Consider the following 13,637-nt stretch of genomic DNA (forward strand, 5'->3'; position numbering starts at 1 on the left):
GGCCAGAAAACTGAGGGAAAAAAAGAAGTGGCACCAGTAGTTGCTCACCTGGTTGTTAGTGCAGACCAATAAGTTTGCAAACTCTCATTTTTGTGAAATGGAGGTTCATACAGTTGCTTATCACAAGAGAAGGCAAGGGAGCATGAATCCTTATCACCAAAGAAGTAAAATCTTGTAGTGTTCGTTACAGTTTTCCTGACATCTGATACATGAACACTACATAGGTGAGGCTAAGCAACCTTTACACAAAAGGCTATACCAGCACCGCAGAGAGGGCGCCAGTGGACCTCAGTCTGCAGTTCATCTCCACCTTAAAGACACTAACCACACGTTTGAGGACAAGGAAGTTAAAATATTAGCCAGAGAGAAGAAATGGTTCGAGAGAGGGGACAAGGAGGCATTCTTTGTGAAACGTTTGAAACCCAGCCTTAACCGGTGAGGGGGTCTGAGACACGCTTTATCCCCTGTTTACAATGGGGTACTCAGGTCAAAGCAGTTTCAGTCTTTTGTTCATGGTAATGAGTCATTCACGTCATCAGCAGAGTCGTCAAGGGAGCCATCAGGAGAGGGACAGCTGCCCTGTTATTAGGAGGGTGCTAACTAGAGCACAATAGGTGCTAATTAGAGCTATTGTTTAGTCACCAGCCTATAGCAGTCTGCCTCTCGGTCGGAGGGGTCTGGTTAGGTTTAAAACTCCAGCTTTTGTGACTTCTTGATTATTCTTCTCTACAAGAGTCAAGACAGAAGTCAGACCACCAGAGCAATAATTTTAGCTGAGGAAGCTTCTGCGATTTGAAGCGAAACGTCCTCGCGTCAAGCAACCCAGTCCAGTCGAAGATTCAAGCTTCTCTACTATGGAAACCACCTGGACAACTGAGAGCCTACACAGAAACTTTTAACCAATTAATCTGAAAATCAAATGTCTTCATACTTGGCTGACCCTCAATGACTCCATCAAATATTAAGAATACAAAGTCACACTTAGCTTTGGTATAAAACTGTTTAATGTACGTCAGTATGTACAAATCAGATCTAGAAAATATGCACAATGTTCAGTTATTTTCGGCAGTTTACCCTTTACTCTATGTTGTGTCATAGCCCTTAATATGGACAATCACAAAACATCCTCCACCATTTGTTAAATAGGATACAGTACATACAGGTTATAGCTAAAATAGAACAACGCAGACTGACCACTTCACACAACATGCCAGTATCAACAAGAAAAAATAAATCACCACCAAATCTTTGTTAAAATATTCATCTGTTTTTAATTACTTTATTAATAACATCTGTGCGAAGCAGTTACAAGTGTGACACGAGAGTAAAGTACAGTACATTTTGAGACTTTGCGCTTCAGGCTGGAATCGTTTCAAGCCCGGTTCAATCAATTCATTTAAGTTGCGACAGGAATGAACTAGTGAGCATTGATTTAATTCTTCCCCCAAATACCTCCTAAACAAAGGGCAAAATGAGCCCAGCCCAGATGCAGTTGAGATCAGGTGTGTGTGCTCTTCAGTGTCAAGGACTCAGTTCATTCTGACGTGCTCACCCATCTCCATGGCTGAACATTTTCTTTAGACTTTGCTTAATTCACACCCTTATTCTTGATACAGTCACACCTTTGCAACACCAAGATAATAATCTCTAATTGTCAGATATCAAAATAACAAGAATTAAAATAAATTTCAGTGTTGTTTAAAGTATATCAGTGCCAGTATTTCTCCAGTTTCTCTCTGAATATCCAGTACAGTTTCTAACTATATCTTTACAGGCACAATTAGAGCAATTTTTCCCTTGCAATAAAGCAAGCAACACTTATCAGGAAGTGTGCTCATGTCCTCCAGCTTTTATTTTGATGTTTTGGCATCATTTCTGAAAGATGAATGCCTTAAGGGCACTGCTCCTTTTTCATCTATAAAGTCAGACAGATACCTGCAAATATCACCAGAACCATTCTACTTATCATACAAGCACCAAAATTGGCACATGTATATCGACCCTGGGGTACCAATCCAGAACAGAATGTTTAAAATGCGAAAAATGAAAATGGTTCCTAAGGTTGAAAATGACATTGTATAGACAGTGACCCATATATTTTTAAAGACCATAATAATGGAGAACAATGTATTTTTTTTGGGTGGGGGTGTCACAGTATATTAATTTTGACATTTAGGATGTAAATTTGCACGTTTTAACATAATAGGTTAGACATGAATAGCATGTTTTAGACATCTTTTCCTGTACTGTAACAGCACAGGTCTTGAACAATAAAAATGACCCTTTATGGTAGTTTATGGTATGTAGAGTATGTAGTTTGTCTTCCACCTGCCCCTACTGGTCACGCTGTGTACTCCACCCATCTTCTTGAGTTAGTTAACTAGAGATCACAGATGTAATCTAGTGTGATGACATAATGCACTGGACTTGTTCTATGTGATGTGCAGTAACAACTCTAGCCTAACCATAGTATAAATGTAGACACCCAAAGCATAACTTTAGCACAACTTTGACAATTCCGGAAAACCTCCTGGTGATGTCATAGGATGTGCAACAATGTTATGAGCGCCACAAAAACACAAGGTATTATCTAACTACGTCAAAATTTGCAATGGAAAATTTGTTTTTAAACATCCATGGATACAAGACCTCGTCACAATGTTGGAAAATCTAGGTTAATCACACCCTCCTGAACCTTCTCAGGTTGTTCAAGGTAAGGATAAGGTTTCAAACCATGAGCTTCCAGGTTGCATATCTGTGAAAGTGAGAATGGGACTTAAGCTACAAACATGTAGAAACATGGGGAGAATTCTGTTCATTTTTTGCACTTTGTGACTAATAAAGCAAGCCTAAGCAGTGCATCACCCCTATGAGTCTGGTCTGCTTGATGTTTCTTCCTCAAAAAAAAAAAAAAAAAAAAAAAAGCCAGAGGGAGTTTTTCCTCATACCCATATGAAGCACCTTGGGACGACTTTGTTGTGATTTGGCGTTCTATGAATAAACTGAACTGGAGGAACCCAATGCACACTTTTTGGGCCATTATGGGACAAACAAGAAAGTAAAACCAGAATTAAAGAATGGATAGAATGAATGGCTCAGGATGATGTCAAATCTTTTCATCAGTACAGCAAATTAGTGATGAGAAACTTATTGTTCCGACATATTTGGAATCCAAGTCAAATCATGTCTGGGTATATGTGCTGGTGCCGCTTATTGCCACATCCACCACACCATGGAAACAACCTGGATCCTGGATGGCAACCAAATAGGCAGTCAACTGGTTCATCCCCACTTTTCAAAAGTAACCATCGATTTGCTGCTGCCAGGTGAAATGTGACCTTTCCTTGCAACACCTGTCTTTCAGAAATACCAGGGAGTTTAAGCAGCAACGGTTTTAAGTTATGCTACAATAACCGAAAGTATTACATTGTATTTTGTGCATCTATGTGTTGGCTTGACTTCTCGCCATAGCTGCCAGATCTCCAAGGCAAATGGAGAAGTTTCCCATGCTCATAACTACATGATGTAAAAGTAAGAAGAACGCAGTTTTACACTTGACAGAGATGGCTATTTTGCCACTTTGCTGTAACACAGAAGGAATACACAATGTTACACAACAGGATCTACTTTGAAAATATAATGAGTTGTATATGATATTGGAATATTTTTATAAAGAATATTAATACGAGGAGTTCTGGAAAAAAAAATCACATCTATTTAGAATTGAGCGGGTTATACAGTATATCAATAAGATAAACCACATTCTGCAGTGGTGCAAGCTGTTAAATTTGCTTTCCAAGCAGAATATAAAGGCTGTGTTTATATATATATATATATATATATATATATATATATATATGGATTCTTAGGGTGATTCTTAGACTACGGGCACTTATTATGTCCTTTGATCATATTAGATGAAAAACAGAAAAAGGGGAAATTTCACACTTTTATAGTTATCCTTACAATGAAAGTGTGTTAAGAAATTTGTTCTAGTAGTCTATGATGACTTTTTCACCTTTTTTCAGGATCATTATATGCAAATATTGCTGTTTTGTGCTTGTCCCACACCCAGACTTTTGATCTTCAATGATAAAATGAATGGTAAAGAAACGTTTTTTTCTAATGTTTTAAAATATCTCTGAATAAAATATCAGTAAAATAATCAAAACATAATTGGGGTATTCAATGTCATACAACTGTTGTGATTTTTTTAAACAAAATGTAGTTGTCCCACACTATTGCCGTAATTTCCACCACAACACTGTAATGTCCCTAAACAGTTTGTATGAAAGACTGTTTGGGTAGTTTCTATGGAGATAAACAGTGACATCAGAGCACATGTATATAGCGCCAAATCACAACAAACAGTTGCCCCAAGGCGCTTTATATTGTAAGGCAATGGTGTGGTGGAAATTACATTTACAAGGCCATTAGTGCCCATAGTTAAATAATCACCCATAAAACAGTGTAGCACTTCCATTTGAGCAACCAGCCATGTCCTCCTGATTGATTGGTCTTCACTAGTTACACAACTCTCACTGGATGGCTACAAGAAGTTGTGCACAGTAACAGACACAGCTGATTAACAATGTTGGCTTACAAGTTGAACAGTGAGGGCAGGACATGGAGAGTTTCTGCATGTCTGCATGTACGCTTGCCTCCCATTGTCTCTGTACACTAAGTCAACTAGCTCTAGAGATGTATGTAGATCTATATGTTTGTAACATATCTAGAGAGCATATGATGCAATGCTCACATCGTCGAAATTTAGCAACTAATTCAAAAGTCAGTCAAAAAAACAATAATCCAACAAAATATGATTTCACAAGATGGCAACCATTTTTAATTTATGCATGCCTGATGAAATTTATTTATTGTAAAGAAGTGACCTGTAAGTGACACAGATGTCATATTTGGTGCTTGTATGACAATCTGGATCGTTTTGCAGTTATCTGCTCCACTAATACACACAGTGATACAACTGCAACACTCCTTAGGCACCAAGCAGTGAAAGACACCTTTGAAGTTCAAGTAGCACTGAACACAAATGAATCACAAATGAATCCTTCTCTGGGGAGGAGCTAAATGTTGACATCTCTCCTACCAGTTGAATTTGTACGTAATGACTTCTGAAGGTTACTGCAGCCTACATACTTTGCCTTCCAGAGTAACCTTCAGTTGATGAATAGAGTTTGGAGCCTCTTGTGCCACTGAGGTGCTTTGACTTATGACAGAACAGCAGCTAAGCAGAAATGATGATCTACGTAACTGTATCGTTCATTGAGGGTAACCAGGTTGCAGACAAATCAAAGGATTCAAAAGAAACTTTTGTCACAAAAGCTTTTCCATGTCAGGATTTTACTGTTGTGATGTCACACGAGGTAATTGTGCAGATATTATACTTTCATCAGGCTGACGTCTCTGTGAATAGGCACCATTGGGATGAGGAGAAGAGGCAGAGAAGGCCATGGAAACTGGAGTGTTCCTCCTTATCCTGTTGTGTTACACCAAAGGTTTCTCATTTATCAGCAGTATCCTTAAAAACTCCCACTGGCAGATGCTCTTGGACAAAAATCCACAAGATGCTCAGCTTGTATGGTAAGTGTGAAAGATTGTGTGATTCATCTTAAACCAAAGTAGGTGGAATCAGAAGTGTCAGGAAGTCCTGCGGCATGGCAGGCATTCCTATATCAGGAAGGAAGAGGAGCTCCAACACCAACATTTTGTTCAGAAAATAAGGTCTGCACATCTCCCCTAGTGGTCAGAAAACACACATTCTTGTTCATGTTTAATGGGTATGTCAAGGTGGAGGGGGTAGTCGCACATCAAGCAGGTTGTAGGCAAAGATGTTCCAGAACACTGCGCAGAGCACAAACAGGGTGTAGACACAAAAGAAAATCCAAAACAGAGACTGTTCCTGGAGCCGCTGCTCATAGTTCTGCAGGATGACCACACCCAGAGTGAGTCCGACCAACACGCCTCCCAAGTGAGCCACAAAACTGGGATTAGGACACGGCGGAAAAGCCGGAGGGTAGAACCTCAGCCACACTGCCCGACCAAACTCTACACTCACTGTAAGCAGAGAGAAGGACGGAGAACAACACAAAGTTATTGAAAACAACAACTGCACACAAAATGTTACAAGTTCTTTAGGAAAGCTGACTCTTTTCCAGTCTAGCATTTAGTTATCAAAAAAATGTGGTGGGCATTGTCTCAGATTATCAAATTAAAGATGAATTTAACCCAGTTGAGTAAAAGACAGTTTTGTATGGTTAGTATATTGGCATTGTATGGTACTATGCTTCCTACCCTTTTAAATTTTTATTAGTAAACAGAGCGGGTCTCAGCCTCAACTTTATCTGAAGTCTAGGTCTGTTAATGAAGCTTAGGGCTAGTGGCCGGCGATCACCTTAATATTTCTTCTGCTTTCTTGTTGCTTAATGCTGACGAATTATACCTTAGTTTTTCTGGCTGACTAATTCTGTTTTCTTTTTCTCTCTGTCTGAGATGTGGCTGGATCCATGTGCTGGATTAGATGATTTCTGTGGCTGATGCAGGATGGAATCTGCTGTAGGAAAGGATCCAACGAGTTGCTCGATGATCCTCCTCCCTAAGCCCCCCCTCAATGGTGAACTGGATGCCTGCATGGACTCTCGTCAATTGTTGTTGTGTTGTGTTCTGTAGTGTAAACCTTTTTGGTAGCATGGCCCAAGCAGAGGGTCACCCCCTTGAGTCTGGTCTGCTTAAAGTGGAGATGACACTTCAAAAATGAGGGAAAAACTGATAAAAATAGAAAAATGTACATACAGTATAGTAAGTTGAAAGTGTTTTTATTCATTATCACTGAAAAATAAAGTTTGTACAGCTTCTCAAAAGTGTGTTTATTGGAAAGCATGCTTGCAGCGCTCCTTCAGCGGTCATGTGATGCCGTGACATCACAGAATGGAGAGTCCCGTATTTGTCTGTTCGATTGACAACAGGAACAGATGGACCTCAGCATGGACAGTGACGAGATCAAGAACTTTTCTGACTCCTCTTCAAGTGTGGATTATTCTGACTCGGATCCTGAGGATGTCGCAGCAGTGATTAGACCCTACAGATTGGAGCCGTATTTTTCGGACGAACATTCAAACCAGGAGCATTCTGGCAGCGAAAATAATGCTGACAGTGTTTATGGCGGAGCCGAAGTAGAGGCAAGAGACGTGCCAATTCCGATGGATTTTGAAAGGCTGCAGAATATGGAATGGTAAGGGAGGCTTTGATTTTTGTTGCTGCTGTTTATAACACTCTAATTACTGTATAGCATTTTTGATTCGAGCGTCTGTTTACTGCCTTTGTTATTGTTCCGGAGCTGTGATAGTGTAGCTACTACTTGCGGACCACCGTCATAACTTTCAGGTTTTTGCCGTTTTCAAGTGCCTGGCATTGCATTCATCCATGTTTAGTTACGTTATTTTCATGAAAGAATAGGAAATAAACGGTGAAAGTTTCGATAAAGAGTGACGAAAACAACAGTGAACGTGCCGGCGCTGTGTTTATGTGCCGGTGCCATGTTTACTACGTAAGTTCCTTGACTATTTCAAGATTATTGTGAACATATTATTTGGGGTTGACATTTTATGTATTCCTGTGAGCGGTGCGAGAACATGGAGACGGTAGAGGAAAGTGTCTGCTGTTGGGAGCAAATGCGTGTGTGCGAGCGGAGGGAGCGGCAGACGGACATTTCGTGCATCACACAACACCGTGGCTTTCGATCAATCAGCCTGGACTTGAAAAGGCTAAAACCTTTCGCCCTTGTGTTTGTGCAATATGTTGCGACACACTGGTCAGGCATATCGACAAACAAGTCCCTGAGAGCTGTGTTTAATCAAAGTTTCTGCCGCTAAACAAAGTGTAAACAACGGCTGCCAGGCGCGCAAGCCGATAAGGTCTACATGCAGTGACGTATTTTAGGCTTGGTGCTCAGCTGGAAGCTGATCATGGGGCGTGACGTTCAAATGTTATATATAACGGGAGAACCGCGTACACTTTCCTAAAACGTTTAGGTTGACCAAATTATATAACCTTTGTTACATGTAATAAGACTATGTTGTCTTTAAGCGTCATATCCACTTTAAGGTGCCTTGAGGCAGCTTTGTTGTGATTTGATGCAAGGTAAACTAAATAAATTAAATTGAATTGTTCAACAAACTGAGACTTCCTAACTTAAAAGAATGTTTACCAGAAACTATACTTTACATTTCAAAGGAAGACATGATATTAGCAAGTACATTTTTCCTACAATATGTACATGATTTTACACAAGCCACTGCCAAGTAGATTACTGGACTGTTTGTATCATCTTGATTTTGGTGTCAAATTATTCTCAACATAGAAAAGAATTTCCCTTCTGCATTACATCACTGGGTATTCAACTGGGACTTTTAAAAGACATTCTGTTAAGTTTATCTCTTCAGTGGAATAATTTTTATGGCATGTTTCTAAAAGGTCACAAAGTCAAAAAGTTCAAAACAGGAATTCTTGGTCATTTTTGCAAAAAAGGATAAACTTAGACCAAAATACAAACTTGGTGTCCTTGAGTAATTTAAACCCAAAATCTGCTTTCTAGTCTGAGTGTTTCAGAGATTCAGGTAAGGGCCTGTTTTATCGTGATCAAAGGTCAATACAGGTGTTTCCAGTGATTTTTAGGAAAAAGACTCAGTTAGTAAAATACAAACTTGGACCCACTGAGTAATCTGAGCAGTGGGTTTATTTTGTTGTTTGCGGGCATTACTATGATAAGGTGTCAAGTTTTTGTAAAAACGATTCATATGATTTGGAAATCCGGTGTCTTATTGTGTATATTGGGTGCAAAAATAAAGACTATATGAGCATCCATGAAGCACACACAGACAGGCGTTATAATGTGTAGTCCTCACAGTGGGTTGTGCAATCAGAAGCAGGTTTGTATAGATAAAAAAATTATGGTATTTATGTAATTCTCAAACCTCTATTCTGATAAAGACCTTGAATGCCTGACTTCAGTTAAAGGATAAGTGCAAACATATTTTACATTTGAAAACTTACCCATGGCTAACCTGCTGCCATTTTGTCCTAGACAGCATTCTCACTATACTTGGTATGTGGCTGAAGTAGGGTGACCAGATGTGTGACTTTGTGCCCCATATTTAAAAGGTTTCCGACGTTGTTATTGACAGTCAGACTTCAGTTTTGAAATGCGTGTATAAAACCCACATTTTTAAAACACGCATTTGGGACATTTGGTCACCCTAGGATGAAAGCCGGCCCTGGAAATGCTCTTAAGGGGTTTGTTTGGGCAAAAGTCAAGGTAATTGGGGTCAAAGGTCAAATCTTTGGTTTGTTCCCCTCATCCTCCCAGGTTGTTGGCCCAATATTCACCAAATATGGTAAGTGGATGAACACTGGGCCTAGAATTACTTCTTCTGAAGTCAAAGAGACTTTCAGGTCCAGACTTAAGATGCACTTATTTTCCCTTTCATATGGCTAGCATATTGGCATAGTATGTTACTATGCTTTTTACTCTTTTAATTCATTTTATTAGGAAACGGAGCGGGCTACGGCCTCAACTATCTAAATTCTGTGTCTTTTAGTGAAGCTTAGTGCTAGTGGCTGGTGATCACCTTAGTACTTCTTTTGTTTTTCTTGTTACTTAATGCTGACAAATTATACTGGTTTTGTTGTCTTTCTGATGCCTGATTCTGTTTTTTTCCTCTGTGTTTGAGGTGCGGCTCCATCCAGAGATGGGTGTGTTGTCTGTTTTGGAAACCCTCCTGTCCTGTGCACCGCTTTGTTTTGTGAATTGTTTTATAATTTCTGTCAGTAGCATGGCCCAAGCAGAAGGTCACCCCTTTGAGTGTGGTCTGCTTTTGTTTCCTGTTTCTTTCTCAGAGGGAGTTTTTTTCTTACCACTGTTACCTGTGTGCCTGCTCTGGGGGGTTGGTGTTGTGATTTGGCACTATATAAATGAAAATACATTGAAAAAGGTCAAAATTCAGTTTTTCCCTCTGATTTTCACCAAACTTTGCACACTTATGGAGGTGGATTCAGGTTTGAAATGTGCCCATCACTGAGGCCATGTTCATATCTGTCTGTCTCTTTTGACCTACTCCTCCCAGGTCCTATTGCTTATTTCTACCAAACTTGGTATGTCACTGAAGGTTTGTGCTGAAATTGCACTTCAACAATTAATTTCGGTAAAGGAATTTGATTTTCAATCTAATGTGGACCAAATGTGGCACACAGGTGGATTCCAGAATTGCCCTGGCAAGTCAATCATTTGGGTGACGGTCAAGGTCATTTGGATCAAATATCAGATTGTCACAGTCCTTACTGTCTTCATGCTTAGAAAGCTTTTATTGTAACATCTGGTGACAGAATAGTACAGTAAACTTGAAAGAAAGGACAATTCTTCAAATTAAATTTTATTTTAAACCATTTGAAGTAAAATACAAAATTTTAGTGTGTCCATTCAGACTTACTGCAAACCAGAGCCATGGCCATCCGGAATAATTTAAACTGACACTTCATTCCAGACCAGTTCTAAAGAGAGGAATGAGGGAGAACTGATGAGGACATTCCAAGTTTTGTGTGTAAAGACAGAACAAACTGAGCTCGAAGGACAAGAACTCTCACTGTCACACATACAAAAACGCGCACATGACAAGACGTAACATCAAATCTCATACTCCGTCTTTATCCACATCAAATTTAAAAGCCCAGGAGACACTCTGAGCCCCGGTCTATTCTCAGACACAGGTAATATGATTTCAGATGAGAGGATGAAGGTAAACCTCTTTGACCTGGCACAGAGAATTTTATGGCAGCTGCAGGATAGATAATGATCAACAGTTTCATCCTGACTGCCCGTCTCTATTTACAAATGCTACAGAAGATACAGAGGCATCAAAATGAGCAAAAAGTTGAAACAAAACAAACAAACCAAAAAAATCTAATTAAATAACTGCAGTAATTCTTACATTTACTTTGACTTCAAATTAATTTCAATTATGGTCAAATTTATTTCACTAGTGCAGTTCCCATAGGAAGTTTGTATTCCTATAGAAAATTGGCAGCTTAAGTAAATTTTTCATGGATGGTTTGAAGGTGGGATGTAGAAAGAGGTGTACTTACTCTTACACAGTTTTGGCAAAGTGTATGTTAGTTAAGACATGGCTGACACTGAGATACAAAAAGACACGCAGATACAGTTGTTTCAGAAAAAGATTAACTTTCATCCAACATGGTCAGACACACACACAGAGAGAGATAGGAAGAAATAAACACAGTTAATGTACTTGAAGCACAAACATATGGATGTGAATACAGCAGTTATTGATAATGTGAGTCAGCGACATTTAGGTTTGTTGTGAAATGTGTGGATTGATTGCTAACTATTGTGTTTTCATGTATTTTTCACCGGCAGCACAGTGGATTAGTGGTTAGCACTGTCGCCTCACAGCAAGGAGGTCATGGGTTTGATTCCCACCTGTGGCCTCTCTGTGTGGAGTTTGGATGTTCTCCCCATGCTTGTTTGGGTTTCCTCGGGTGCTTCGGTTTCCTCCCACAGTTAAAGACATGCAGGTTAGGTGAATTGGAAACTTTAGAATTGTCCAGGTCTCCCTTTCAAAAGAGGTCTCGATCTCAATGGGCTAACCTGGTTAAATAAAGGTTTTAAAAAAGTGTCTTTTAGCAAGGACACTGTCGGTAGTTGAACCCCATTCCACTAATATGAAAGAACCACTATTGGTGCGTTTTATTTTTTTGGCCATTGGGGAAAAGCAAAAACAGTAATGCAACAGCATGATTTTTAAAAGTGTTTTGAAGGCCCAATCTGGTTGGATTCTTTTTTGAGGAAAGAGCATGCATGGTGGAATATTGTAATAAGTATGAATATGTTAGGTGATAATCTGCAGGCAGTTTTCGCCATAAGGTCAAGTGGGAGGGGAAAGTGTTGGCTTTTTAAATACTTGAAAGACACTGGATTCATTGAGAGGATTTAGTACAGCTATAACGGACTGATGCAGAAGGTGGCAGCAGTGCAACAATAAGGATGCCGGCTGCTGTTATCTGCAATAGGTGAAGAGAGGTCCACTTGATTTGTTCACTCACGGGGCTACGACAGACTGCATTTCAGCACTTATGAAATGCCACAAAAGAAAAAAAACAATTAAATAATTAGAATTAAATAAAAGTACTTAATTTACTCATATTTGCAGTCAGTCCGGGTAAATCGTGGAACCCATTGATTGTTCAGCTAAGGCTACGCTAGCGTTAGCCGATTAAACTGTTGCACTAAACACCTTAGAAGAAGAGAGGGTGCACTTGATTTTATTCACACGCACATAGACATCATAAAGAGTAGACGCCCATTGGTTGCTGAGGCGCAAGAAATGCGGCCGCCATCTTGGACTGATAACCGTAGTGATTCCACAAGGCACAGTGAAGGCTTGATTTTATATATTCTTGTTATTTTTTAATCTTTCTATAATAAAGTTGCTTTTTTCTTTGTTATTTTCTCTGTTTTGTAAAGTGTCTTTTAGCACTGTGTAAAGCACAATATAAATATAATGCATTATTGTTATTAGTATTATAATAAGGTGCTGAGAGCTGCAGAGAGCTCTGTATACAGTCCTCTGTCAGGACTTTTAGCTGGAAAACTTTCACAAGCAAGTTTGTACATGTGTAAATATGGTTTGGGGTGGGACGTCATGTTCTTTGTTAATTTGACAGTTTACATTTACATTACATTTTATTTTCTCTCTTTGTACAGCATTGGAACTCTCTCTATGACCTGATATGAAGTATATTAATATGCTGTGTTATTTATATATATATATATATATATATATATATATATATATATATATATATATATATATATATATATATATATATATATATATATATATATATTATGAATGACATTGATATTTGATTATATGATATACAACCCCAATTCCAATGAAGGTGGTACTTTGTGTGAAATGTAAATAAAAACAGAATACAATGATTTGCAAATCTTCTTTAACCTATATTCAACTGAATACACCACAAAGACAAGATATTTAATATTTAACGGCCTGCCTGCAGTCCTGACCTGTCCCCTATACAGAATATGTGGTAAATTTTGAACTGAAAAAATGCAATAATGGTGACTCTAACCCTAACCCATAGTGATGCACACCTTAAGATGTGTTTGTAGGAAGAACGAGACAAAACAGCACCTGAAATGTTTCATTGTTTGGTATCCTCAATGCCAAATCATATTTTAAGTACTGTAAGAGCAAATGCTTTAGCATCCCAACTTTCCCAACAGGAATGAAGTAATTCGCAAAAGAAATGAACTCAACCATACAAAACATGAAATATCTTGGGTTCACACTGTCAGCAATAAAAAGTCAAAGTAAATGTAAGAATCACTGCATTTTTAGACAAATATGCATTTTTCATATCAACCCATTTTTTCCGATTTGGGGATGTACCAGTACTACAGAAGGATGGAAAATTTTCAAGTACTGTCAGACAAACATGCACAGCTGTCCCAATGCTTTTCTGATCTTTGGTAAAAGTGACAGTGTGGAATGCATGGCATCTGCAGGGTGCACCTGCTGAGC

General features: G+C 38.9%; 1 protein-coding gene across 2 annotated transcripts in view; it reads right to left on the reverse strand.

Annotated features, from left to right (window-relative positions):
- Positions 1-13,637, reverse strand: part of rhbdl3 (rhomboid, veinlet-like 3 (Drosophila)) — a 103,139-nt gene that overhangs the window by 3,700 nt on the left and 85,802 nt on the right. Inside the window, exons 8-9 of one of the 2 annotated variants that reach the window (XR_004565193.1) lie at positions 10,503-10,563; positions 5,512-6,075 (exon numbers count right to left, since the gene is read on the reverse strand). Coding sequence is in view for 1 of the 2 variants with exons in the window: in XM_034188004.1 (XP_034043895.1) it covers positions 5,804-6,075; positions 10,503-10,563 (333 nt within the window). In the remaining variant the exon portion in view is untranslated. Of the gene's footprint in view, positions 1-4,806; positions 6,076-10,502; positions 10,564-13,637 lie in introns of those variants that run through there. The other variant, XM_034188004.1, reaches the window with a different exon arrangement.

Source organism: Thalassophryne amazonica, chromosome 15 (genome assembly GCF_902500255.1).
Source record: "Thalassophryne amazonica chromosome 15, fThaAma1.1, whole genome shotgun sequence".
In the NCBI taxonomy this organism is placed as follows: Eukaryota; Metazoa; Chordata; class Actinopteri; order Batrachoidiformes; family Batrachoididae; genus Thalassophryne; species Thalassophryne amazonica.